This window comes from Chaetodon trifascialis, chromosome 21, assembly GCF_039877785.1.
Source record: "Chaetodon trifascialis isolate fChaTrf1 chromosome 21, fChaTrf1.hap1, whole genome shotgun sequence".
NCBI lineage: Eukaryota > Metazoa > Chordata > Actinopteri > Chaetodontiformes > Chaetodontidae > Chaetodon > Chaetodon trifascialis.
Window position 1 is genome coordinate 12,549,658 of NC_092076.1, and position 26,473 is coordinate 12,576,130.

General features: G+C 42.0%; 4 protein-coding genes and 1 pseudogene across 7 annotated transcripts; 3 read left to right on the plus strand and 2 right to left on the minus strand.

Moving 5' to 3' along the window:
• The first annotated feature begins 422 nt into the window (after window positions 1–422).
• On the plus strand, window positions 423–11,614 carry LOC139349409 (uncharacterized protein C7orf50 homolog). 3 transcript variants are annotated; one of them, XM_070990176.1, is made up of 7 exons: window positions 423–497; window positions 915–1,066; window positions 1,165–1,284; window positions 3,075–3,194; window positions 7,550–7,758; window positions 9,699–9,780; window positions 10,267–11,614. In XM_070990176.1, the coding sequence occupies exons 2-7, from the start codon at window positions 929–931 to the stop codon at window positions 10,444–10,446; spliced, it is 849 nt and encodes a 282-aa protein (XP_070846277.1). In that variant the 5' UTR covers window positions 423–497; window positions 915–928; the 3' UTR covers window positions 10,447–11,614. The 3 variants fall into 3 exon arrangements, with proteins under 3 accessions (XP_070846277.1, XP_070846278.1, XP_070846279.1); XM_070990177.1 differs by lacking the exon at window positions 3,075–3,194 and having other exon boundaries at window positions 10,267–10,601; XM_070990178.1 differs by lacking the exon at window positions 1,165–1,284 and having other exon boundaries at window positions 438–497; window positions 10,267–10,601.
• On the minus strand, window positions 1,396–2,548 carry LOC139349996 (G-protein coupled estrogen receptor 1-like; annotated as a pseudogene).
• Window positions 11,615–11,623: 9 nt separating the features above from the next.
• On the minus strand, window positions 11,624–14,306 carry gnptg (N-acetylglucosamine-1-phosphate transferase subunit gamma). The gene is made up of 11 exons (XM_070990175.1): window positions 14,134–14,306; window positions 13,956–14,010; window positions 13,808–13,875; window positions 13,592–13,646; window positions 13,348–13,431; window positions 13,126–13,219; window positions 12,761–12,875; window positions 12,595–12,677; window positions 12,285–12,413; window positions 12,094–12,175; window positions 11,624–11,992 (listed from the first exon to the last, which is right to left on the minus strand). Exons 1-11 carry the CDS (start codon window positions 14,201–14,203, stop codon window positions 11,913–11,915), a joined length of 915 nt encoding a protein of 304 aa, XP_070846276.1. The 5' UTR covers window positions 14,204–14,306; the 3' UTR covers window positions 11,624–11,912.
• Window positions 14,307–17,528, plus strand: tsr3 (TSR3 ribosome maturation factor). Its single transcript, XM_070990179.1, has 6 exons — window positions 14,307–14,764; window positions 15,251–15,461; window positions 15,676–15,869; window positions 15,982–16,149; window positions 16,842–16,896; window positions 17,229–17,528. Exons 1-6 carry the CDS (start codon window positions 14,644–14,646, stop codon window positions 17,389–17,391), a joined length of 912 nt encoding a protein of 303 aa, XP_070846280.1. The 5' UTR covers window positions 14,307–14,643; the 3' UTR covers window positions 17,392–17,528.
• A 302-nt stretch (window positions 17,529–17,830) lies between these two features.
• Window positions 17,831–26,220, plus strand: pdpk1b (3-phosphoinositide dependent protein kinase 1b). Of its 2 annotated transcripts, XR_011603461.1 has the most exons (15): window positions 17,957–18,083; window positions 20,144–20,434; window positions 20,663–20,705; window positions 20,817–20,954; window positions 21,087–21,231; window positions 21,350–21,447; window positions 21,591–21,666; window positions 21,779–21,847; window positions 22,103–22,199; window positions 22,363–22,536; window positions 22,704–22,921; window positions 23,176–23,233; window positions 23,602–23,754; window positions 23,904–24,926; window positions 25,050–26,220. XR_011603461.1 is itself a non-coding variant. In XM_070990368.1 (14 exons), exons 1-14 carry the CDS (start codon window positions 18,060–18,062, stop codon window positions 24,015–24,017), a joined length of 1,698 nt encoding a protein of 565 aa, XP_070846469.1. In that variant the 5' UTR covers window positions 17,831–18,059; the 3' UTR covers window positions 24,018–26,220. The 2 variants fall into 2 exon arrangements, 1 of the variants encoding a protein (XP_070846469.1); XM_070990368.1 differs by having other exon boundaries at window positions 17,831–18,083; window positions 23,904–26,220.
• The last annotated feature ends 253 nt before the right edge of the window (window positions 26,221–26,473 follow it).

Genomic DNA, 26,473 nt, shown 5'->3' on the forward strand with positions numbered 1-26,473 from the left:
AGAGGAAAGTCTGAAATCACTTCTGCAGAATTCCTCAAATTAAATGTCCTTTTATTTATTTTTCAGCATAGCTTACATGTTTTGACATAACAATCTTACCTAAAGGTCCATTTAAGGGCCGTTCTGAAGCTTTCGATTATACTATCTTTATTAGTAGATAATATTAGATCTTGCCCAGTTGTAATGAAGATGTAAATGTTGACATTTCCATTTTCTCCAGGCTACTAAATTGACCTTGAAGTAAAATTGTTTTGTCAAATAATTTTACCAAGGACAAAAATTAACTCAACAAGGTGCTCCATTAAATCCGCTGCTTCCTACTGTTTCTTTTAATGCTTCGAGGGTCTTTGAAGGGGCCACGCCAATGGACCAATCACAAAACGAAGAGAGATATCTGTCCAATCATGCTTCGTCCTGGCGACATAACTTCCTGGTTGCGTTCCCATGCTTGGTGTGTGTCTCCTGAAATACGGCACGTTTTTTCGCTGTTCAGTTAAGTAAGTTTGTATTTGAGACCAACGTGATAAAAGAAATGTTTAGTTCGTGATTAAGTTTTAGTGTTTATAGCATTTTTATATGGTGGCCGTAGAAAGCATAGTGCCCAGCGTAACATTTGTGTTCTGGACAGTGAAGAACTGCTTACATTTATTCAGTGAAATCAAACATATTCCTCTACTTAATGATACGCACAGGTAGTAGCATGAAGTTAGGGATTTGCATGAAATTATACATTTATTATAATAGTATTCATATTCAGCTGTTCTGTAAATTACGTCAATATGTTCTTGTATTTCTCCGTGTCAGTGTCAGAAATGTTTAATACAGCAGATGGGAAAAACAAGCATCCAGTTGATACAGCATACAGAATGTCTGTGTATGTTGTCTAATTAAATTGCTCATGTTTTTGTTTACAGGAGTAAATTAACTCATGGCCAAAGACAAATCTTTGAAACCAGATGCAAACCCACCCAAGAAGAAGAAGTGGACTTCACTTGCAAACAAGGATCATGTGGAAGAAATAATGGACGGTAAAGTCCAAAAGAAAAGGAAGAAGATGGAAGTGGAGGTGAGTCGCACAGTCCCTTGTGCCCATGCATGTTTTTTAGATGACACAACCTGAAAATGCAGAAAAAGAATTAATAATGAACATTTTATTTAATTCAGGAGCCTCCGGTACAGATTCCTCCTGTGACACTCATGGCAGATGATAAAAAACAGAAAAAGGACAAGAAGCACAAGAAAAAACAAATGACAGAGCAAACACAGACGACAAAGCAAACTGAGGTAAGGATGTTAGCTGTAAATACTCAACATAGAGGTTTCATAACGGCTGGAGTCCTTGCTTTTACGCTGTCCATGAATAAAAACTGTATTTACACTCACGGTACAGACATGTTATCTATCATCTGTGTGAGATATTAACTGCAGTTGGTGTTTATCTGAGTGGAGTATAACAGTTTTTGGAGCAATTTTAGAGCTCAAATGTGTGGACTGGCGTGGTTGGTCACATGTTGCATGGACGCATGTGCTTGCAGCTGGTGCGTAGATGGATTTTCCTGGGGCTGCCCTTTGCAGCTTGGCACCTCTGCTTGAGAAAAAGCCTCACTTTATCCTGAAAGGTCTCCCCGAGGAAGCTGTAGATGAGTGGGTTGAGGCAGCTGTTGGAAAATGCCGCCAGCCTGACAGCGTGACCTGTCAGGGGGTAGTCCTGCCACAGTGTGCCGCCGTCCGCGTGGCCTCGTAGAAGGTGCACGCTTACAAACACATTCTCCGGGAGCCAGCAGAGGAAGAAGACTAACACAGCTGCTGAGATCATCCGCAGGGCCTTCTGCCTGCGGGGTCTCTGCCGTGGGCTGCCTTGCACCCTCTGACTCTGCTGCAGCACCTGTGCTATCCTCCAGTAGCACACACCCAAGACGCAGAAAGGCAGCAAGAAACCCAGCATCACCTCCAGCCACTGAATCTGGGTCACGTTGGCGAAGCAGAAGGTGAGTTCTCCAGCGTGCTGCCTTTGAGCTATGGCGAAAGGCAGCACGGTGAACAGAGACGAGGACACCCAGATAAGGCAGCAGCTGAGGCGCGCCTGCAGCATGCTGCGCTCCATGAAGCCGGTCAGTGCGACAAACCGGTCGAAGCTCATCCAGGTTAAGAAGAAGACGCTGCTGTACATGTTAACCTGCTGGAAAAGGTTCATGAAGGTGCAGAGGCCAGCGATGTCGTAGTAGCCCTGCTTCAGGTTGAACACCTCGATCAGAGAGTCAGCCACCAGGACGAGGTCAGCCACAGCCAGGTTCACGAAGTAGAGGTCCGGGGCTGTCATGCGGCCCCTGTGGTCCAGGTTGACCACTAAGATGAGGATGTTCCCAATGAGGCCGAGAGGGAACAGGAATATAACGTAGAGGCTGGAGAGGAGGAGGCTAATGATATAACACCGACGGCTCTCTGAAGCCTCCTGCAGAAAACCAGAGACGACTGCCATCTGTGAGACATTTAGCTGAACGCTCAGGTTACGCTCAGTGATGACTCTGTAGTCCACATACATGGTCATGTCCGTATTCCACTCTTGCATTAATCTAGTGTTAAGTTGGCATAGTTGTTAGTTCTCCACAAGTGTTTAGCCTCTGTGGAGTCTGTGGTGCCATCAGTTTCCTCTGTCTGTACTGAGGTCTTCTTGGATGTATAGTGGAACTGATGGCCACTCTTTGATCTAGACAGAAAGTACAGTAAGTCAACAGCTTGTTTTCAGCTTCTCAAGACTTCTATTTAGTTTTAAAATTTATGTTTAAGAATTGAGATTAAGAAAGAATGCTATAAAGTGATGATGCGTCCTTCTTTTGATTCTTCTAGTTCATTATGAGGATGCCAAATTGTCATAGTGGGGTACCCTGCTAGTCTCAAGGTTTAAGGCAGCAACCATATACTGCAGTGTCCCTGGTTCAAGCCCAGCTGGGACCCTCGTTGCATGTTGAGCCTGTTTTCTCTCTCTGTCCCCTCTTGTCCTGTTGCCTGTTTTTTAGATGACACAACCTGAAAATGCAGAAAAGAATGAATAATGAACGTTTCGTTTCATTCAGGAGCCTCCGGTACAGATTCCTCCTGTAACACTCACGGCAGATGATAAAAAACAGAAAAAGGACAAGAAGAACAAGAAGAAACACGTGACAGAGCAAACACAGACGACAAAGCAAACTGAGGTAAGGATGTTAGCTGTAAATACTCAACATAGAAGTTTTCAAAACAGCTGGAGTCCTTGCTTTTACGTTGTCCATGAATAAAAACTGTATTTACACTCATGGTACAGACATGTTATCTATCATCTGTGTGAGATATTAACTGCAGTTATCTCCCTGCTATCCACTATCAAAGCCATAAAATGTACAAAAAGATGAAAAGTATAAGACACTGCAAGTCATTTCGCTCTGAAATGACTTCAGTTGTGACACATACTTTGACGTTCATGTAAAATAGCTGAAACTCACCGTAAACTTCAGGTTCCTTGCACTGCATTGCGCTCCTCCTAACCCTCCATGTCCTTATGGTGCTGACTATGAAAGCAGGTGTCACAGTAAGTGTAGGGATGTGTCGTGGTGCCACCCACCACTTATGGCTAGAAACAAAAAGGTACGATGGAGGCGCGTGCACACACAGGTATCTTTTTAGCCAAACATGAAAACGGTCATAGCTTCACGTCACTTTATTAATAATATAGTAAGTATTGAACACCTACCATATATTTTAATATGGAAGTTATTCATTTTATTGAATTAATAATTGGGTCAAGTTGGACAACACAGGCACTGAAGAGTGAACGCAACTATCATTGTAGAATGTTAAAATATATAAATACGGGAGTCAGGAGACTCTTAGCGAAGACAGAATAACAGTGTATTTACACAAAACAAGATGAGGGACGGGCGTGGATTGTCTCACTTCATTTTTTTCTGGCTTCAGATTCCTTAAAACACAAAAAGGCGGTTTAATTAGCTGCACTTTGGCTTTTGGTTTTGGTTTCCAGGCAGCTGCTTGACACCGTATGTTAATGGTGTAACGCATTGCATTCTGCATTCAGTGAACGTGTGATTTCACTTTAAGGAGAGACATATTAGAGCCATTACTTTTAAGTACTGCTCCTATGATTTTACACAGTGTGAATGAGGTCTGGCTTTTCGCATGATGCCAGTATCTTATGTAACTCGGCTCCTGTATTAACTTTCCTATTGGTCCCTGGTGTTGTGCCACTCTGTGTTGGCACCAATACAATACATGTAATCCATGCAGGTCAGCTATTCCTAGAACTGGTGCCCATCACTTTCTTGAAAGGCGTCGGAAAGTTCACAGTGTCACTTGTCTGGCTTGAGTTGGATCTTTAACGGCTTTAAAAGTAATGACGTGAAGAATATTGACGCTGTTGGACTAAACTTAGAATCCCCTTTTTATTTTCCTCGACTAAATGTTTCCCATGTGGCATTCTGGGAATTACAGAGGTTTTTCCAGGCATTTCGTCTGAACAAGCTTTTGTGCAAATCATGTTAATAAATGGAGTCTGATTCCCAAGAAGAGAGGTGTGTCCAAAAGCAGGTTCCACATATATAAACTAGAATATACTACCAAGGGTTATTCCTTTTTTAACTGTCTTATTCATAGTTGTACAGTTACTATAGTAACAGTAAAGACTGCACAGACATGTTACGCAATTCTCAGCAAAATATTTATTTTTTTGTAAAAATGCAAAAAAATGAAATTTGAAAAATAGTTTTGCAAACTTTCCGTCATAGGAGACACTAAAAAGGAGAATGCCTGGATGTAAAAACATTTACATTGTCACTTCAGATCAAAATAAACAGCAAAAGCATTTAGAGGATACGTCTCATATATCAGATCTCCAGAGTCTTTTGTTTGATGTGTCAGAAGCGTTCTGTTGTTAGAGATGAGAGAGTTTTTGTCCTCTATGACTCGATGTCCTGCAGCGTGTCTGTGATCTCGATGTGGGGGGCTATGATGTTTCTGTTGGGCTGCGTGTGCCCGGGGCTTCGACAGCAGTCCCTCAGCTGCCTGAACACTCCGTGGAGACTCTCTCGACACGGCCTGTGCATGAACAGCACGAGCAGCAGGCTGGCACTACTCCCTGAGAAGAACACAAACTCGGCCACGCTCAGGAAGGCTCGCTCGTGATGGCTCAGCCCCTCCCTCCCCTCCCTCTCCAGCTGTGCTCCCCTCACCAGCGCCACGCTGTAGAAGAGCTGGCAGAAAAACATAACCCCGGCGACCGTCAGGAACACAGGACCCTCTTCGGAGCCGGAAAGGAATCGTCCTTTAGATTTCCACTGCCGGACGCAGCCGCTTACCAAAAGTCCCAGTTGGAGGATGTAGGGAATCATAAAAGCCAGGCACAATCGAGCAGCTGCGTACGAAACACCGGCGCTGACTGGATCCATAACACAAACGCCCTCTTTCTGCAGACCGCCGTGGGGTCCACGAAGCCCAGCCAGCAGCAGAGAAATCAGGACAGAAGTCAGGACCACCAGGGCCACACAGACCCCAGGCCTCCTCAGCAGGGCGTGGGATGGTGGATCCAGAGTTAGGACGTAGGCCATCAGCACTAAGACCAAGAGGCCGCCCAGAGAGGTTGTGTTGATGGTGAAGGAGAGAGCGGCGCAGCCCAAACCTGTGCTGCGCAGGTGGTCAGGTCTGTAGGCCACAGCGTGCAGGGAGAGGAGCAGGAGCAGCAGCTGGATGCCACAAAAGGCCCAGAGCAGGCAGTCGAGCCAGGCCAGCCGCCTCTGGGCTCTGTAGGTCTGGATGAAGCTGTAGAGCAGGAAGCAGCTTGCGACGAAGCCCAGCCCAGCCAAGAAACTGTAGACATAGTTCGCTCTGGAGGTTATGTCATTGGCTGCAATTCTATCCAACTGAATACTGAAGGGGAATGCTGAAATGGAGGTGACCATGGTGGTGGAACTGTTAGAAAATGTAGGTGTGGTGCTCCCCTCAGTGGGCAACAAGTCCGGGCTTTGAGTCGACTGGAAATGAGAAGACAAAAACACCCTCTGATGAGATCAACAGCAACATCACTCTCCACTGTTCTGTCGAGCGTTTCCTCTCAGCGGGAGATGAACCGCGAGCTACTGAACTGTCAGAGTTCAGATAAGTATTCAACACCGGGCGTCTGTAAATCAACTGCTCTGTTAGCGCGCAAAGACGAGTCAATCAGCTCAGTTTTCTCAGCTGTTTTTAATGCACGTTAAACTGATCATTGCTCAGCCTGTGAATCACTAAATGGGTTTTCCACAGGAACGAACTCTTACAACACAAGCTGCATTTCCTTCCTAAATGAACTCACAGTTGAGCTAAAATTTGAACTCACAGGGAAGTCATGGCTATAGATGTCTAAATATATAGACATCAGTGACTGGATTTGATAGAAAAATCTTTTCTTTCTAATATCTCCTCTGCAACCACATGTCCCTGTTGGCCAGCCTTTGTCTGTTCCCCTGTGGGGAACTGCCTGCTCACTGAAAACACATGTTTCCACTTACCATCTTCTGCTTTCCTCAACCGCTCCTCTTCTGTTTTGGTTTCACCAGCTCGACTCGAAGCTCTCAAAACGATGCTCGTTGCATGGATCCCTCACTGTGAAGGACTTCTATATTTCTGCGGGCGATGCGCTGCCAGCATACTTTCAGAGTGACTTCGTGGCCATGTGATCAAAATCTCTCCTCCCTCCTTTTTTTTTTTCATCACCGTGCAGACTGAGGTCTGTTAAATCAGAGAGCATACTGAATCCCTTGTTTAACTGCCCTTGAGAGTTAAACGCGGCCTTTAAGTCGTGCCGTAGTTACTGGCTGCAGAAGTGAAATGGCTTAAATTTGGTTGGCTGTAGAGTAAGCTTGGGGAGAGAGATAGTCAATTTCACCCTGCTTTTTCTTTTTCTCTGTGGTTACGTTGGCTCCCAGCAAAGTTTCTCCATCATGAAACTGAAATACACTTTTTCTGTTGATTCAAAATCCACTCACGTAACACCTGTTTTTTTTGCGTCTCCTCTGTATGATTTGACAAAAAACCTGAAACCTGAACAGGTGGTTATTTTTAAACTGTGCGATCTTGCATGAGTGCACTCCAATGCAACGCTGAAGGGATGTTGCACACAGCAGTAAACTTCACCACACAGTCAAAATGCCTATGATGCTGACCTCATGAGGCTGTAGATACAGGAAACGTCCCTCTGAGCTACAGCTGAACAGGAAGTGATCTAAACCCAGAAAAGTGCATTTATCTTTCATATGACTTTATGCAGTAGAGCAGCAGAACATCAGATTTTATTTTCCGAGGAGGATCAGCTCTGCACTGACCCAGAAAACTGTAAAATACTGAAAATTGGCAGGAAATGGCGGTGAATGTACACAAAGTGAAACGATTGTTGCAACATTTTTCTTATCTTTCGATCAGTCACTGTGAGTTATTTAGTTTCACACCAACACAGAAAATGATAAGAGTCTACAAAGGAAGGTCTGCTGATCCAGATAACTCCCATTGTTTTGTTTTGGTGTGACAGATTTCAGATCCGCCCTGTCGCCCAGAGGGCTCACATAAGCTGGAAGGAGAGGAGGACTTGAGCCCTGAGGAGGTGCGGGTCCTGGAGAGGAAGATGAAGAAGGTCCTGAAAAAGGAAGAGAAAAAGAGGCTTAAAGCAGAGGGAGTGACGGAGAAAACGGAAGCGTCTGAACCCACTGCTCCTCAGCAGGCCTTGGACTACCTCACCTGGTAAGAGCCACCCTTATTTAGTACAGCACAGGCCTCCTGCTATGATGTCATCACCTCTCATGAAAGAAACCAAACATCCAAAGTCTGGTTGCCCATGTTTTTATCCACAGAGCCAGGAATCAGGAGTAGATAGCTCAGAAACACTGTACATATGCAATCTTTGCATTTACTTTTCAGATATTTAAGCTGTGATGTGGATTCAGAAGACAAAATGTTCCACTGACCCCAGTCCACAAATCCCTGTGTCCATTCTCTGTACTCCCTGTCATATCCATCTGTGATGAGGATGGTGGCTGCAGTCAGAGAGCTTTTGCAGGTAGCAGTTAGCTTATTCGTTTGCAGAGTCTGCAGCGTAGAGGCTGAAGAGGAAGGGAGCCAGGATTGCTACCTGCAGACCACCATGTCGGGCTCACAGCCCTGTATTCTCACACTCTGTGGTCAGTTGGTGACCCTGTCCCTCTGCCTGTAGTTTCTCTTTGTTTTGCTGTGTTGAGGACACTTCTGGACGTCAACCTTTGGGCAGTGGGTGCGCAGCCCCCCAATCAATAACAGCGTGCAGGGTGTGAGGTCAGGAGTCTATAAAAGCAATCAGGTTATATGTCTCTCCTTTAAGGAGCTGCAGGTCTGTTTGACTGAGGGTGTGGCAAAGCCAGCCACACACACACGTGTTTTTATCACTTGTGGGGACATTACATAGACTTAAATTCATTTCCTGGAGCCTTACCCTAACCATAACCACTAACACTGTAACCCTCTAACCTAACCTTATCTAACCCGTAAGCCTATCCTCAGTCTGCACCCTAAAATTTAATGATTTACATTAAGGGGACCTGCATTTTGTCCCCATAAGGCAGGTGAGTCCCCACAATGTGACTGTGTAAACAGATTTTTGACCCCACAACGTGATAAATACCAGGATACACACACACACACACACACACACACACACACACACACACACAGTACAACGGCTGCATTCACACAGAATCCAGTAATGTGGCACCTTCCCGCAGGCTTGTGTTTATCTGTGCTGTAGGACATAACCACCATGAAACAGTCAGTAAATAACGTTGCATATTTATTTCTGACTCGCTGCTTTGTTCCCGCTAACGTTGATCCTTCTCTTCATTCACTCTCGAGCTCGCTCGACCACAGCCGCTCTCTCTCTCGCTCGCCAGCTTTGAATGGTGTGTTTACAAAAAGCAACTGACAAATACTACATAGTGTGCCTTTACGGGTGTTGCTGAAGGCACTAAATATGATGAATTTCCCTTTCAGTTCACAGTAAAAATACTCAGAAACATGTACACGGGAACACAAACTGAGCACAAACTGAACAATGCAATGCAATTTAGTACAGCCCCCAAAACAAATACTACCCTGGTGAATCTTAAAATGTTGTATTCTTTGAAAATGTGTCAGAGGTGTCGGTTGGTTGTTGAAAGGGAAGTCCTACTGATGTGCACGTGAAGTTGACCTTACTGGTCATAAGACCAGCCTGTCCAAACGGTCCCCTGTGGCTCTGCACAAGCTCCCCAAAGTCTGAGAATATAACCCCGATGATGTCATCAGGGTCACCTCAGCTTGGGTCAAAACTGAAAGCCTGTGTTACAAACTCAGGCCATTGAGTTTGAAAGATGTTTGTGCTCATCAGGCAGGTAGGGTCTCATGAAAGATGCTATCAATTGGCACTGTGGGAAATCAATCAAACTTTATTTGTATAGCACCTTTCATACATAGCAATGTAACATAAAGTGCTTTATATAATAAATATGTAAATGTATATGGCAGAACAAAATACACTGAGCACTATAAAGCAACCCAGCAAACTGTGGTATCAAACATTCTTTTTAATTATTTATTCTTATCTGCTTTGTGTAGTAGTTAACATATAATACCACAGCCCACATCTGCAGCTCACACTGGTTTTGTATTTGCAGCTGGGCTGAAAACCGTGCAGAATGGAAGTTCCAGAAGACCAGGCAGACGTGGTTACTGCAGCACATGTTTCACTCTGAGAAGGTGACATTAACCTACGTGAGCTCTTGATGATGTGGGGCTTTTTTGTTTCTTCCTCAGCTGAGGTTTAGCGTGACGAAGATGTTGACCTAAGACCTATGTCTTCCTGTTTGCTTAGTGTGTGAGTTACACCCACTCTCTAATCTCCATTCAGATAGAATAATGACACGTTGTTTAGGGTTGCGTTTATAGCGTGGTCGAGCTGTTACAAACACTTGAGTGGAAGAGAAAGATAAATCTGAAGTTCACCACATTTGTGTGGGTCTTGCAGTATCACTCTTTATGAGCTGCCCTTAAATAAATTTAAATATACTCATTTTTTCTCCCCTTTACAATTACATTGTTTTAGAAATACAGTAAAATGTATACTTACTCCCAATATCTACTATTTATTTACTGAATTGCTCATTTATTAGACAAGAACTATATGTAAACTACTGGACAGACAAAAGAATTCAAGCAACGTGATCTTTTAAAAAAACTCGTCAGATTCCAGATGAGAAGTTCTCCGTGCTGCTGCAGTACATGGAGGGGCTTCGTGGAGGAGCCAGGGACACCACAGTGCAGAAGGCCATGGTCCTGGTCGAGGAGTCAGGACAGGCGCCTGAGGACAGCGCTGTCCAGCAGAGGGCGCACAGAGCCAGAGAAGTTATCCAGCTGCTCTCCTGAGCTCATCACCATCCAGGAGAGACAAGAGGTCCAGCAGAAAAACACTGGGACATGTTTGTTGATCAGTGGACTGGATTATTGCCCTGGTCTCAAGCGGGGACTAAAACATGTTAGATATGTAGTTTTTTTTTTTTTTTTGGACTGGTCTTTTGTGGAAAGGACCACCTTGATCAAATTGCCAGTATTGCTCACATTTGTTAATTTTAATGCATCTATGTTACTTTTTCTTCTCCATGTCTTGACATCATTGTTGTTGCCGGGTAGTATTCAGTCACCAAAACCATTTTATAAAATTAACTCTTCCATGTTTTTTATTACATGTTAGCGTACATAAGTATCCTACGCGAAAGCAGCTGTTTTCACTACTTTTTTTTTTTTTTTCAGACTGGGAATGTAAAGAATTCAGAGGACAGGCAGTTTCACCTTTATGGACAGACGAGGAGATGTAAATCCCCAAAGATGACACAGAAAGCCGAGGGGCTGCTGGAGTTAGACGTCTCAGGAATGTTTGTAGTCGAGACACGTTTGCACATGTCCGAGCTCATAATCTGTGAAGTCACTGATGAGAATACATTTTCTCATCCGTTCAAGACATGAGCATGATGAGCATGTTTCGGTTTGACAGCTAAGTTGTCACAATAACTCCTTCCAGCCTAGTAGTTCAAGTCCCACACCTGTGTGTTTGAGACCTGTGTTTATTCTAATCTCCTCTGAGCAAAAAACGATGCTGGTGCTCGTCCAGGCTGCAGGATCAGGGGAGAATGTAGAACCCCTGCACTACAAGAGCACATGTTTTCACCCTTAACTCAGTTTAACTTTTCAGGAAGGAAGCTGAGTCTCTATATGTAGGTGAGGGTTTGACATCACTTCCTGGATTTAGAAAAATACCCCCAAATACATTTTAAAAGTTACCCTCATTGTATCAGGCCACATAAATTACACAATAAGCCTATGTTGATATATTTTACATCACTTTTGGTCTGAAAAATACCAGATATTCAATATACCCTTTTATGCTCTGTCCATTTTTTTTAAAATCCAGTCATACCCTTTGGAGATATTTTCTGATAGCAGCTCCTGCCTGGCGTGAGGCATCCACTCAAGTCTGTCAATGTGCTGAAAACTCAGATTTTGGAACATGAACACATTAAACTTATTCTACCCTCTCAAAACTTTCCACACTCTCTAAAAGCCATTTTTTTAATTTCTCAATGTGTTGCTTATTTACATAATTTGATTAATTAACAAGACGATCCACTCTGACCAATGTCCCTGAGAGTGTCAGAACTCCGTCTTAAAAAGGTCCACAAAAGTCTGCCAAGTTTGTCATCCACAAATGAGTCAGAATTAACCTTTAGTGCCATCAGCAGTGATGGAAATACTGTCCAGCGAGCGTCTGAGTCACTCATGTTGGCCAACAAAATCGTTCGATCCGCACAAACGGTGAAGGCGAGTCTGGAAGATTATCAATGCAGATCAAAAAGGCCGTTGTCTCCCCTCAGGTGTTGATCCTTAACTGTCACACTCACTGTGCTTTTTGCTTCATCTACAACATAGAGCAAATAAATTGTACATAGAAATCATGTTAAAGTCAATACGTTCTACACAACTTAAATGAGTGAAGGCAGCCTAATTATGTTCACTTACTTTGCTTTGTATCAAAAGGAATATTGTACTGCGTGAGGAGAGCTCGCAGTCTCTCAATTTCCTCCCTCTGTTTCTGGAAATCCTGTAAGAAAAAAACATATGAAGAAACATAACAACTGTCACACACTTATAGCAGTGTTATAACATTTTTCTGGAGGCTATCATTTGAAAGAGTGCATACATACACACACCTCTGTGCATTTCTGTAAAGAGCTGTGAGTTTCTGTATCAGCTGCGGCTTCTGGCGACTTTATCTTCACTTTTTGGCTCTTGAGGAGACCCGCATCCTCAAAAATATCTCTCAAAAGATTGTTGTATCCCTGCAGCAGACATACACTGTGTGTTAGTGGATAAGGCCATTAGATAAATAACTATGATAAAACAGTAAAAGAGTAGCTTTTAAACAGGGCTGAGCTTTGAAATGTAAATTACTGTATCATTTGCAATGCAAGTGGAACAAAGGGCTATATGTTAAAATTACTCTGGGAGCCCTGAGTATACCTGCTCAGTAATAAGACCTTCATAGTGAGCCTGCTCAGCTTCATCCCATTCGCTCTGCAGGTTCTCACTCAGAGTCGGGTACACTTAAAAAGAGCACACAAATTTTAAGAAATCACGAGTAATACTGACTTACTCTGCTGTCTTGTGCTGTCAGATTTTGTCTTACCTAAAAGAGAATGTGGGTGGCAAACAAGCGGGGTCTCAAAGGTTAGTGAGTACACACAGGTACTGGGCTCTGAGACCTGAGCGAGCTTGCTGCTTGCACTGCATGTAAGAATCACCTACAGAAACATGACAAGAAACAAGTTACACAACACATTTTCCAGCAGCCATAGTCCTGACAATGATGATTTTGAGTTGACTGGATATGAGCTGCTTGCTGTTTAAGTTTCATTCATTATCACATAAAGCATCTCCTATATTGGTCCAGTGTTTAAATAGAGACTCAGACACTGACAGAAGCCAATGGGCTCTCCTACACACTGTTTAATGGCCACCAGAATGTGTTGAAACATTTAAAGCCCCTCTAACCTTTGTTTCCCTGTTTCTGGTTCCACAAGTGTCCCCGTCTCTCATCCACATGCCTGTGAAAGTGTTGTTAGCTATTTCCCACTCCTGCCAGATCCTGTTAAAAGCACACAAAAGGCGGCTCTTAAAACAAGCCCTCGCTTGGCTCATTGACAGTCATTCACATAGTGATGTTTGTAGCAAAGGTGACGGTAGGTAGTGTAAGGTGAATTAACTGTGTGTTACCCCAGTATCCCACTGTAGGCATTCCATCTAAAGGACTGCTCGTGTTGGGTGATGTTGTGAAATGGACAGAATTCATATTTGTACCTGCGAAATGACCAGACACAAACAATCTGTTATGTTATTGTTTTCCGGATACTCTGGTGTTACATGTATGAATCCAACAGTCAGTATACAAAGCAAGTCATGTAGAGAGCCAGCAGTAATGGGGAATAAAAATACAAATGTGGTACCCTAAAATACTCACATTGACTCTGTTAAACTGAAGCATTTTCCAGCAAGCTGATGAAGATGTGCAGGGCCTTGCAGGAGACATTAGTGTTGATATGATAAGTTCAGTGATTGGTTGATCAACAAGATATCCCTAGATCATCTCTACCAGCTAACGATTGTCCTCACCACATTTTACACAATTTAAAAGGTTAAATAAAATCAGGCTTTAAATTATGTCAAACTCTTTTACCAGACACTGGAAAAGGGGTCACTTTAGGTTGCAGTCTGCTTCCCTGAGCCAAAAAGGGGTTGTTCATCCTAAACAGAGAAACACGGTCTGAAAGAGGCTAATGTCGCCGAGGTGCAAACTGCGACAGACATGTTTTATCCTAACTTACCCAAATGTGTTTGGCTCCTCCACTATCTTCATTTTACCGGCGAATCCTTGGTTTACTGTGTAAAAAACGAATCGACATATGGCTCAACTCACATTCACCACTACAACACAATGTGGCGCATCTGGTTTCATATAAATGGTATAAAACAAAATGCACACAAATGCGCGTAAACACTCACTGAAAAGAGACACACCGACCATCCACAGCCTTAAGACATGGTGTATTTTATGGTTATAGAAGCAGTACATGGCTGGTTTTAGACTGGCTGAACTATGGCATTCCGTTGTTTTCTACTTTCTGGTTACATTTCCGGCTTTCTTGGTCGTTTGTCAGGTGACAGCTCACGTGATCAAAACAAGATGTGCGCCTGCGCATGTGGCTGAGGCTACGACGTGTTCTCCGCGATACAAACTAGCGAAAGCCAAGTGAACTGTATTTTAAATAATATAAAAGCCGTAAAAACGTGTCAGCAGGGACTAATGCTGATTGTATGTTAATAATATAACTTTTGAATTGTGCGAGCGTAGGTAAACGTTTGTTTTTTCGAAATAAATTCTCCAGACATGCTGGTGTCAGTGGGATAGCTAGTTGGCTAATATCAGTAAGTAAAGCACGTAAACAGATGCTGGTTTGTTTTAATACAGGCTGTAATCTGGCAGTAGCTAACTAGCTCTCTACAAGTTGCAACATGGGACGAAAGAAAAACGACAAGTTTGTTCGTCCTGGCGACAAGGGCAAAGAAAAAAGGCATAAAATGAAGGGGAAATCCTTAGAGGCCTTTACAGAAGAAATGCACACTGCTTTTGAAGGTAATAATGCACTGAACATGTGTAATCTAAAAATGCCTTTCAGCTGTTAAACAGCCTCATGTTTAGTCATCATGTAGGCCACAGGACCAAGTTCTATCAAAGAGCAGTATATCTGTTTAAAATGCTAAATTAAGTATTGTAGAAATGACATGTTCCTACGAGCCAAAAGTCAAACTACACTATTTCCGTGACATTTCTGTTTATCAGTGCGGGGCCACAACACCTTGGTATACTAACCTCTTAAGGCTCTAAATTAATGGGTGAAATAATTTTGGCTGTTCATGTTCTTTCAGATGTTTCCAGTTGAATCTCCCCACCTCTGTTAACTTATGACAAACACATATATTTTGAAATAGATAGTAATTCATTGTAGAAGGATGTCACTGAGGGGAAAAAAAATGAAAACCCTGAAAGTTTAAGTAACTTGTACTTGAGTAAGATTGTTCACACTGACAACACTTTGTCCTCTGTCACCATGTTTTTCAGCAAGTCTTCACCTTGAGGAGGGGGCAGGAGCCCCTCAGGTGAAATTGCCTTGTCCACTTGCCATGTGGGAGTTGGGTCACTGTGATCCCAAGCGTTGTACTGGCAGAAAGCTGGTACGAAAGGGCTTTGTACGTAACTTGCGCCTCAATCAGAGATTTAACGGACTCATACTTAGTCCAATGGGCACAAAGTATGTGACACCCGCAGACAGGTGTGTACTGTTGTTTCCTCTTTACAGGATAAATAACTGGTAGCCTTCAAAGTATCTTAGAAGCTTTTGCCAACAGTTCACCCAGTCGTTATTTCTAAGATCAGTCAGTTAATTATTTCATCTGTAATGTTTTTTTTTTTTCCTCTAATAGATTTCTTATTGTGATCAAATGATAATAAAATAATATGTCATGAAAAACCTTCTGTGTGTACAGAGATATTGTGGCTCAAAGTGGATTAGCAGTGATCGATTGTTCCTGGGCCAAGTTGGAGGAGACTCCCTTCAACAAAATGATCGGAACTCATCCCAGGTTACTGCCGTACCTCGTAGCTGCAAACCCCGTCAACTACGGCAAGCCTTGCAAATTGTCTTGTGTTGAGGCTTTTGCGGCCACATTCTGCATTGTAGGTAAGGCTTTAGCTGTGCAGGAACTCTGAACTGTTTTATCTTCCTGACAGCTTTCTGTATCCTTATACAAGTTACGGCAGTGATATCATACCATGTGTATCTGATTTTGCAGGTTTTGAAGAACTGGCATTGCTCTTGTTGAAGAAATTCAAGTGGGGGACAGTGTTCCTGGATCTCAATAAAGATCTGCTGGACCGCTATGCTGCTTGCCAGTCAGAGGAGGAGCTGCTCTCTGCAGAAAAGGATTTTCTCATGTCTAAACCAGAGGAGGAGGAGTTTGGTAAAAATGGGCCAGAAATAAACTGGGGTCGCATCCAGTGTTTTCCCTCCATATTTGTGTAGCAGAGGTGGATGGGGTCGTTTGGGTTTTAGTCCCACATCTGTCCTTATTTTAGTCTCGGTTTGGCTTCATGTACAACTTGTAGCCCTAAAATAGGTCAGATTTATTAAACTTTATAATGGTGAAAGCTCTCCTTCAAAATGCCACAGTCATGAGTAATTTTAGGGAAACTTAACTAAAATATAATCATTTCATTGTATTTCATAGTTGCTCCAATAATCTGACTTTCCTTTCTGTAGTGACTCGCCTTGTTAAACTGTTATTGGAGGAAATGCTAGTCTCATACTTACTTTCAGGATGTGAATATGAGGAATATGATTCATCAAGAAAAAAAAGTCACTGCAAGTCGTTTTATCTGACTCATAATTCCAGGCAGCTTTCTCCAGAACTTAAACATTGATGTGAACATTCTGTGCATTGTTTCCTGGACTGATTCATTTAATTCTATTTGAATCGCTGAACAAATCAGAGATGTGGGTAGTGGTTCAGAAGCCTGGAACCAGGCTAATTGTTTCCAGCATCTCTGGAAATTTGCCTCATGCAGAGGGACGGGTATGTTTTGTTGCTGAGTTATGACATCTATTGCTGAAGCAATTTTATTAACGAAAGCTAATCGTCTGTCTCATTCACAGATCCGTTTGATGTTAACTCAGGAGTAGAATGTAGGAATCTCAACAGACGTCAGTGGTAAGAAATTTTGAACCTCAGAGTGAGATAATCCCTCAAACACACTTTGCAATTCTTGTAGCCATGCATATATACATAAATGAATTATCAGTGCTGTTCCAGTCACGTTATTGTTGACAGTTGGCCCATTTTTAGAAGCACCATTTTTTGTTTCTTATGTCAACTTTTACATTTGCAATAGAAAAGGACCTGCCATCGGCTAAAATTCCAAAACCAATGAACCATTATCACTTGGAAAATACCAGATTTTCTAAAAACATATCTGTACATCCCCAGTTTGCTCTCCATTAGTATGTTTACTAATTTCACTCAACTGTCATTTCTGTGTTTAGTGCACCTGAAGATGACGATTCTAGTGAGGATGCGGACACTTCAGAGGATGATGATGATGATGATGATGATGATGAAGCAGAAGATGAAAAAGTAGAGAGTGACACTGAGTCAAGAACTCATCATCATGAAGAGGAGGAGGCTGAATCAGATCCATTACAATGAAGTGTATTTCAACTATGGATTCTTTTACTACAAGGACTGGCAAGACTTTTTCCACATGTATGGCTAATACATAAACTGATGGCTTTTTTGGTGTTATCAAGTTTGTACAAGTATCCAGATAATAAATTTTTACAATGAATTGTATGAGTTTTTTTTTTAATGTAAACTTAATACATGGATATTTGCAATCGTCATTTAATTTAAGTGTATATTGGGATACAGGGTTTTCACATTTTTAGTTTGATCCACATGGCTTGGTGGATAAAGAAATGATCTGTAAATGCCGCCTTGTGGGCTGTGTGAATTCAGGCTGCTTTTACAGAAAAGTTTAGTTCAGAAACTGTCAAAGACCTGTAGATATAGCCCACTATAAAGCTCTATTAGTCGATCTAAAACAGACTGGCGCAAAGATAACTAGTACGCCACGTTTCCTGCGGTATTTGAATAGCAACAACTGCTGCCGTCTAACTCAATCCCTATCAGCGAGATGAAGTTCAGTAGGTTGTAAATGTGGCGAGGGGGGCGGACACAGCGGGACTCTCCTCTGCTGTCCTGCGGTAACATTGTTGTGGAACGACGTCACAGCTCGAAAATGAAGGCGCAGAGGCAGCCATTACTGGAGCTTCTCTAATTATTTTATTCCAAATAAATACTCGCGGAAAACTCCCATGGCAAGAGCTACAAGTCAGCTGGTAAGTGTTGCAACTTTAACATGAATACCAGTTCGAAGCCGGTGCTCTAAATGGACAGTGTGGCGGCTGTTTGACAACAAATAGTTACGTCGGGCCTTCATTTGAAGAGCGGTGCTAGCCGCAAAAGATCGTTTAACATTACGACTCACTAGCAACGTTAGCTCGCTAATGTTGGCTAACAACATCATAATGTTTGGTACATTACTCGAGATTGTCCAACACCTCGTTTGATTCATGGTTCAAGATGCGTCGAATTATTCGGTCCTGATTTAGCATTGACTAGTGTTTGCTATTAGTTTTATAGGATGTATGACCATTTCCCCTCGGTCAGTAGCGTTATCTGTTGGCTGACGTTAGCTAAACATGTTCGCGCTTTCGAGCGATGCTCCTGCTTGCTAACAAGCTAACATTAGCTTTATTGCGTTCCACCTTTGGTTAGAAGATAGCTCTTTAAGGTTAACGTTGTGTAGTTTGCTTGTCAACCCAATAACTTTCAGATTTCGATAGTAATGTCGGCACACTAACTTTCAACATGATTAAGTAACGTTACACGAAAGTGGCATAAGGTTTTGAAGTTACTTATCTGTTACCTGGCTTGCTAACGTTAACGTTAGCTAATTGACTGGCTGTTAGCGTTAAGTTTATAACTCGCTGTCAGTGATGGCCGGCATTATTTGACAAGGCAGCAGGGGCTAACGTTAGCTTGCTAGCAGGCGTTAGTTAGCAAAGAAAGTTCGCACAGGCCTGTTGTTACCGGAGTACTCAGGGTTAGGTTAACGTTAGCTGACATTTTCTATCAACCATTACGTGGTTGACCAATGACAATAGGTCAGTAGATAGTTATACGATCAGTTGACAACCATACAGTCAAGTCCGGATAAGGCAGCTAAATGGCCACACCTTGGTTTTGAATGAGAAGAAGCTAGGCCAAATAAACTAGTTGACTAACGTTAACTGAGCTGTGTGCTGAGCATCAGTAGTGAAGGTTAAGTTGTTCAGTTAGTTAAAAATAACTAATTTTGATACACGTACAAGTTTGTTGGAAAGCACAATCTTTCGCTGTATGATTGAGTTTCTAACAATCACTTGGGTTTCTCGTTTGTGTGCGTTAGCTACCATGTAAGTTTGATCATAGATACAAATTTGATGAGTTAAGTACAGTTGTGGCAGTAAATGCAGCTGTCACATGAAAGCAGTAACTTTGATATAGTTTTTACTACTTTAACACTGGAGGGTGGGACCACCAGGCTCAAAAGTGGCTTCTTCAACAGCCATGTCTTTATCAATTTTAGACTTTGCTCCTCCAGTGGTCTCACTTGTAATTGTATATTTAAGTTATGATAAAACCTACCAAACGTGCTAGCTGCAGTAGATTTAAGCCAGCAACTTTGGGAAGTCGGTCTACTCTAGATCATCAAGATCCTCTAAGCCCTCCAGTGTTTTCCACACATTTTCTGAAGTAGGTTGGGTAATTGCTCGTTTTGTTGTAAATCATATTGCTTTCATTATACAGTCTGCTGCACCAGAAAGTCCAAAAAATTGTTCATATCAGTGTGGGCTAGGAAATATGTGCATTTTTTTAGTTTTCTTTCCTATGACCACTGTGTCATCTTATTGAAAGGAGTTTAAGAAAATGTGAATTTCGATGCACTAAAACCAAGCAATTGCTACATCTGTTTTCTCACTGAATGACAGCACTGTACTGGACAGTGAGACATGACCTTTCACATTAACAGATATTCTTTCTACAAATTGATATTGGAAACTGTTCTCACTATAATATTCTAACATTTTATTCCCAGCATTCATATGGTTGTTAGATATGGTTGGCCTAAGCTTGCCAATATACCAGTAGTCACAATGAAAGGTGCATTTTCAGTGGTAGTTTTTGAGTGTATTAGAAAGTGCGTTTTGACCATTTGAGACTAGGATGCTAGGTCTCCTATATTTCTAAAGTGAAGATACATTATTTAAACCATGTGTGGCTTTTTTAAAACAAGAACTACATCTGCATCACCCTGCTGACTGATATATTCTCAATGTTCCCTCTCCTGTTTCAGTATGATGTTGTGCCCATTCAGCCCAGCGTTGTCATCTGTTCCTGCTCGCATCCATCAATGGTAAGAAACCACCCTGACTCCTGCTCGCCACTTGCTATCCCAGGCGCAAGCAGTAGCCACTGTCCCAGCATGGAGGGCTCGGCCTCAGAGGCCCGTGCTGTAGGAGCGTCTGCCAGCAGCCAGGGCTCAGACCTCCGTACAACACCAGCTGTCCAAGCCCCCCAGCCACGCAAGAAGAAGCCAGAGGACTTCAGATTTGGCAAGATACTGGGAGAGGGCTCCTTCTCGACAGTATGTAACTTGCATTCCACTTTTGAATTATACCTGGGTAGATGTTACTACATGCAAGCATTCTTTTGATTAATGTACTTGGATGAGTCATCCTCAGTTCATTTTAGGTCAAGTGGCAAAACAGGCCCCAAGAGTTACTAGATTTTCTCTCAAGTCTGACAAGAAAGTAAAATACTATGTTGTGTTCTTTTCTTTTTTTCCCTTTCCTCCCTATTCTTTCATCCTAAGGTTGTCCTGGCAAGAGAGCAGGTAACAGGAAAAGAATATGCAAGTAAGTAATAATGCACCGGTTTTTGGTGAATTACACTTTATTATCAAGATGGAAAAAGAGTTGGGTGCATTTTTGCTATAATCTCCTGAAATTTTCTTTTCTCTCCTCCAGTTAAGATTTTAGAGAAGCGCCATATTATGAAGGAGAACAAAGCCCAGTACGTGAAAAGAGAAAGGGATTTGATGTCAAATCTAGACCACCCATTCTTCGTCAAGCTCTACTTCACATTTCAAGATGATGAGAAGTTGTGTATCCTTTAACAAGTCCAATTTGTAAAGGCATGTTTATCACTTACCAGGTGTTTTTATGTTAAGAAAAAAATTGACATTAGTAACCACTGATTTCTAGTCATTTCAGTGCTCCTTAACCAGCTCTTCTTAGATTTTGGTCTCAGCTATGCTAAGAATGGAGAGCTCCTGAAATACATTCGGAAAATTGGTTCATTTGATGAGACCTGTACTAGATTCTACTCAGCTGAAATAGTTTGTGCTCTAGAATACTTACACAATAAGGGGATAATACACAGGTAAGGCTTTTTTCCTCCTTTATTCCATCTATTTCGGTCCACTATTGCTGTTTTCTTTATAGAATTTTCAATAGTGTGTGATTTCCCCATGTGTTACAACTTGTTTCTTTCATTTCAGAGATCTGAAACCAGAGAATATTCTTCTGAGTGAAGACATGCACATCCAGATAACAGATTTTGGGACAGCAAAACAGTTATCATCAGACAGTAAACAAGGTATAACTACAATGATGATTATACTTGTACCTCTCAGCATAAAGTATAACAAGTGTGTTCTTGCCGTGAATGTAGCGTTTAATTTCTGTGAGCAGTATGAAGATGTTCATGTCTTTTTACATTTTATTTGCATTGTTTGGCAGCGAGAGCAAACTCCTTTGTTGGAACAGCACAGTATGTGTCTCCAGAGCTGCTAACAGAGAAATCAGCCTGCAAGAGGTAATGAAGTTTGGTCACCATTCAACTGATACACTTGCCTATTAGTGTTTCATTTTGGTGTCTGTCAGAAAAGAGTGACATCACATCTATAAATTTCTTTTCTTTTTTTAAGCTCTGACCTCTGGGCCTTGGGATGTATTATCTATCAGCTGGTGGCTGGTTTACCACCATTCAGAGCTGGGTAGGTACTGAGAGAATGTTGTCATCACAGCTCAGTTAATCCTCATTGACTAATGCTCCAATAATGGCTGATCATACTGCATTCTTGTTTTCCCTTTAACATTTAATGTTCAAGGTTATTTCAAGTGCAACTCATGTTAGGCATGAGAATAACTTTGCCCCAGGAATATTAATCTAGCAAACAACATTTCACATGCGGTACACTTTCATAAGAGTCTCTTCTTGTTCTTTTCCTCTTGTGTTTCATATGTTGTAGAAATGAGTACCTAATATTCCAGAAGATAATAAAGCTGGAGTATGAATTCCCAGAGAAATTCTTCCCCAAAGCCAAGGATCTTGTCAAACAGCTTTTGGTAGGTCATCAAGTAGCATGATGATATACGATCAAATGTTATTGATGTCTGTATCAGCATTTATGGGGTATTGGAGTTGTCTATGCGTGTGTCGGTTATTTACAGGGCAGTGCTTTTTTACTGAATGCTGACACGTGACATCTGTTTCTGCTTTTCGCCTCAGTCACTGGACCCTTCCAAACGGATTGGGTGTGAAGAGATGGGAGGGTACAACCCTTTGAAGCAGCATCCCTTCTTCGACACCATCTCCTGGAGTGACCTACACATACAAACACCCCCCAAGCTCACGCCCTACCTGCCAGCCATGTCTGAGGATGATGAGGACTGCTATGGAAACGTAAGATATTTCATTGCAGTCCAGGGCTCTATTTCTTTTTTCCCATTGTTTGCTTATTCATGGGAAAACGTAGGCGTGATGCCTTGCTGGAAGACATAGATTCCCCCAAACCCTGAACAAACCGCAGATCTTCAGCTCAGTATCCCTTGTCTCATTTCCGCTCGCAGTATGATGACCTCCTCAGCCAGTTCAGCAATATGCAGGTGGCCCAATCCAGCTCCTCACACTCCCTTTCGCCACATGAATCCACACCCCCGCAGAGGTCCAGCAGCAACATTGAACAGTACATCCATGACCTGGACAATAACTCTTTTGAGCTGGACCTGCAGTTCACTGAAGAAGAGAAGCAGCTATTGCTGGACAAACAGACCACTGGAAACCCCTGGTAAACCCCCTCCAATTCTTCACCCTTGTCAACCTGTTTGTGTATGTGTTAGAGTTTTGTTCATTGTTGTATTTAAATCTGAATCATTTTAGGATCAGAGTCTTTGTGTCCTAATAATGTGGAACAAAGTTATAAATAATATAATTTATGTAAATAAGAATTCGTTTGGCTGTCAATACCTATGTTTGTTGAGGGTAAAATGAATGTGTGAAATGAAGGGTGTATCAGTAATCTGGGGTTGCTTATTTACACAGGCACCAGTTTGTGGAGAATAACCTGATTCTGAAAATGGGACCAGTGGATAAACGAAAGGTGTGTGAATTCCAGTCCATATATATATATATTTTTTTATATTGCATATATTTATTATATTGTTATGTATGTATTATATAGTGAATAATAAGTAAGAGTTCCAGTAGTTTTGAATTAAAACCTTCTTAGAGGTTAACAGTTTACTATGCAGTAGCTGTGTTTGGACTGATTTCATAGTAAAATGTGAACAGGTTTTCTATTTAAAGCTGGTTCAGCATAAATGAAGTCACTTCCCATGGTACGGCTTTGACTGCTAGCATATAGGAAGTGAAGGGGAATTCCCTGCTGTGGTGAGGAAAGTCTCGTTGGCCTCAGAGCTCCCTCTGTTGGTGAACTAATGTCTTGAGACGTGTGGCATTCCATTGCAGGGTCTGTTTGCTCGGCGGAGACAGCTGCTTCTCACTGAAGGACCACACCTGTACTACGTGGATCCTGTCAACAAGGTCCTGAAAGGGGAGATTCCTTGGTCCCTGGAGCTACGCCCTGAGGCCAAGAACTTCAAAACCTTCTTTGTTCACACGGTACATGACTGTTTATTTCTGATGTCTGTCCAGCATATTTGCCGCCAGCAGCATGTTGATTCTTGCCCACTGTTGAGAATCTCTTCTCCTTTTTTTTAATATTCTGTTTGTTTTTTGTTTGTTTTTTTCATTTTCTGTGATGTTTGCAGCCTAACCGAACATACTATTTGATGGACCCCAGCGGAAATGCTGACAGATGGTGCAAGAAGATCCAGGAAGTGTGGAGAAAGATCTATCAAAGGCACCAAAACCCTGGCCTATAGGAGCACAGTTCCTCCCGTGGCCACTCCTCTTTAGCTCTGAGGCCAATCACTGAGCAGAGTAACACCCTCTTTAGTGCCCTTCATCACCGCAATGTAAACAAACTCTTAGAGACGCTGGCATCTAGACCTTGTTTGTTTTCCTGAGTAGAACCATGGGAAAAATACAACTTTGGATTCAGGGTTGCTTTGCTTGTTCTTTGTGCTCTCTGTGAGGCTTCTATTGCATTTTTCCATGTATGGATGAGAAGACTGCCACCATGCACATCTGCTTTTTGTACATTCTGCAGGGGGTAAGAGAAGGGCAAGGTTGTCCTGTAGAGTGACACAAGCTTGGGTACTGCTAGGACTATCTCAAATGCAAGGACTGGTTTCCTGCTTCAATGATACCATAACACAAAATCTAACTTTTATGAACCAGAGCCTATCCTGATATCTTAATTAAACCATATCCTAATCCTACATCGTACGTGCAAGCTGTAGTCAGGCCCCACTTCTCATGCATATTCTCCATAGTTGTAACAGATACTGTAAGCTGATTCAGCCTCACGCGTTTACCAAACTCAATTCCTTTATATATTTTTGTCAGAGCCCAAATGTTCCCACAATATTTGAGTTGTTTTTTTAAGTCTCTTGGTACTTGCTTATTGCAGTCCAACTAAGGTTTCGATGTAACAAAGCAGAGTGCCGGTCTGCAGTGAGACATGGGTCTGAATCAGTCTCTGTTTAAGTGTGAGCCTTCCATTGCCGTTACTGAGGATGTATTGCTAACATGGGGTGGGTAAACATGCCACTAGCTTGTACTTCCTAATCATAACTTGCTTATCTTTCCTGCATGGCCAGTTTTGTAGCTCAGCCTTGTCTGCTTCTCTCTCCTAGGGCACTGGAGATATAGTTTATTCAAGTTTAAAGGTGGGTATTTTTGACTGCATTGGCAACCATAGCGAATATTATTGGATGATTTGGCTGTTCTGTACCATTCACTGGCTATTTCTTTGTGGTGTGAATTCTTCAATTTCCTTTTTGGTGGGATAGTCGGCTCATCTTCAGTACGTCCTATTGAAAACAAAATCTTATGTGCTGACCACCCCATGCTGAACAGAAAACCTTCATCAACAGAGATACATACGCATACTATCATTCATGGAAGCAATCACAGTAAAGCTGTTGTCCCTGGACAAGAGGGCCGAACTGCCTCATCGGGGCTCATTGGCCCTTCTTTTTTGTTTTGTTTTGTTTTCATTCTGACGTTTGGCCCAACAGAAATTAAAGCGATTGATTTAACTTGTGCTCTTGTTTTAGCAATATGTATTATCATAATGCTTTTAATTTTTGACATATTACCTTAAGGTCCTTTCCAAAGGTCCTCTTCCTTCAGCTGAGTCTGTGTGTGCAGTGTGTGACTGGAGTATAGGTGAATAGGACCCTCTGGCCCTGGGGCCCGGGCCTCAATGTGGTTGGATGTCAGTTAAAGGATATCTATCTGATCCAAATAACCGATGAAATTGCTGTATCTGTCTATAAAGTTGAGGAAACACCAGAGAAGTGTTTTCCTCTAGTTAGAAAAATTGTTTGAATCAAGTCGATGGCAGTCGGTTACATTGTGTATGGAATACTCTACCTGGCTTGTAACTGACTAGAACTGTGATGTACAGATGATGTATTATTAAAATCTGAAGCAAGTAATGCAATGATATTAGGATACAGTTTTTGTATTTTTATTCTTGTATAAGGTTATTTGATGGCTATTGTTTAGCCTCTAGTTCATTCTGTGTTATTTAAATTCTAATATATGAATCATATTTGGATTGAAGTCATGTTCAGGGGCCATGTTGTGTATGTATTGAGATGTAAAGCCTTTGAATGTGAATAATTATTGTAAACTATAATATTTTACAGCTTTTTTCTTACTATATCATACATTTTCTATTTGCTCAGTGATTTAATCATATTCTGATAATTTAATGAATCTGTTCATTCTCTCTCTGATTATTTGTGCGCTAGGTCAGTAGATGTTGAATGATGAATTTTCCACTTAATGCTTGGTAGTCCAGTAATTAAAGCATGTAGGGATTTAGGCATACAAATAAAGCCATGTGTCCTGTCTTCTGTTAACAACTACAGTCATGACACAGTGAAAGCAGCAGCATTCAGTGGCAATGGCATCTCACATTTTGCAGCATGTAAATAAAGTACCGGCCCATTACCAGTGTTTGGTGTCTGAAAATTACTTTAATACAAACATCACAGGTGAAAATATAAAGTTGGTTGGTCTTGGGATACTTTAAAAGCACCTTTCGTATGTAAAAGTCATGAAGTACTGTATACGAACCATTTGAATATGGTGTTTGCCTTCATAGCTCGTAAGATATCGCACGTCCACACGCTATGACATTTCAGTATCAAGACATCATTGCTCCATATTGAAGCGTCGGTCGATCAAGCTGGGGAGGACCTCT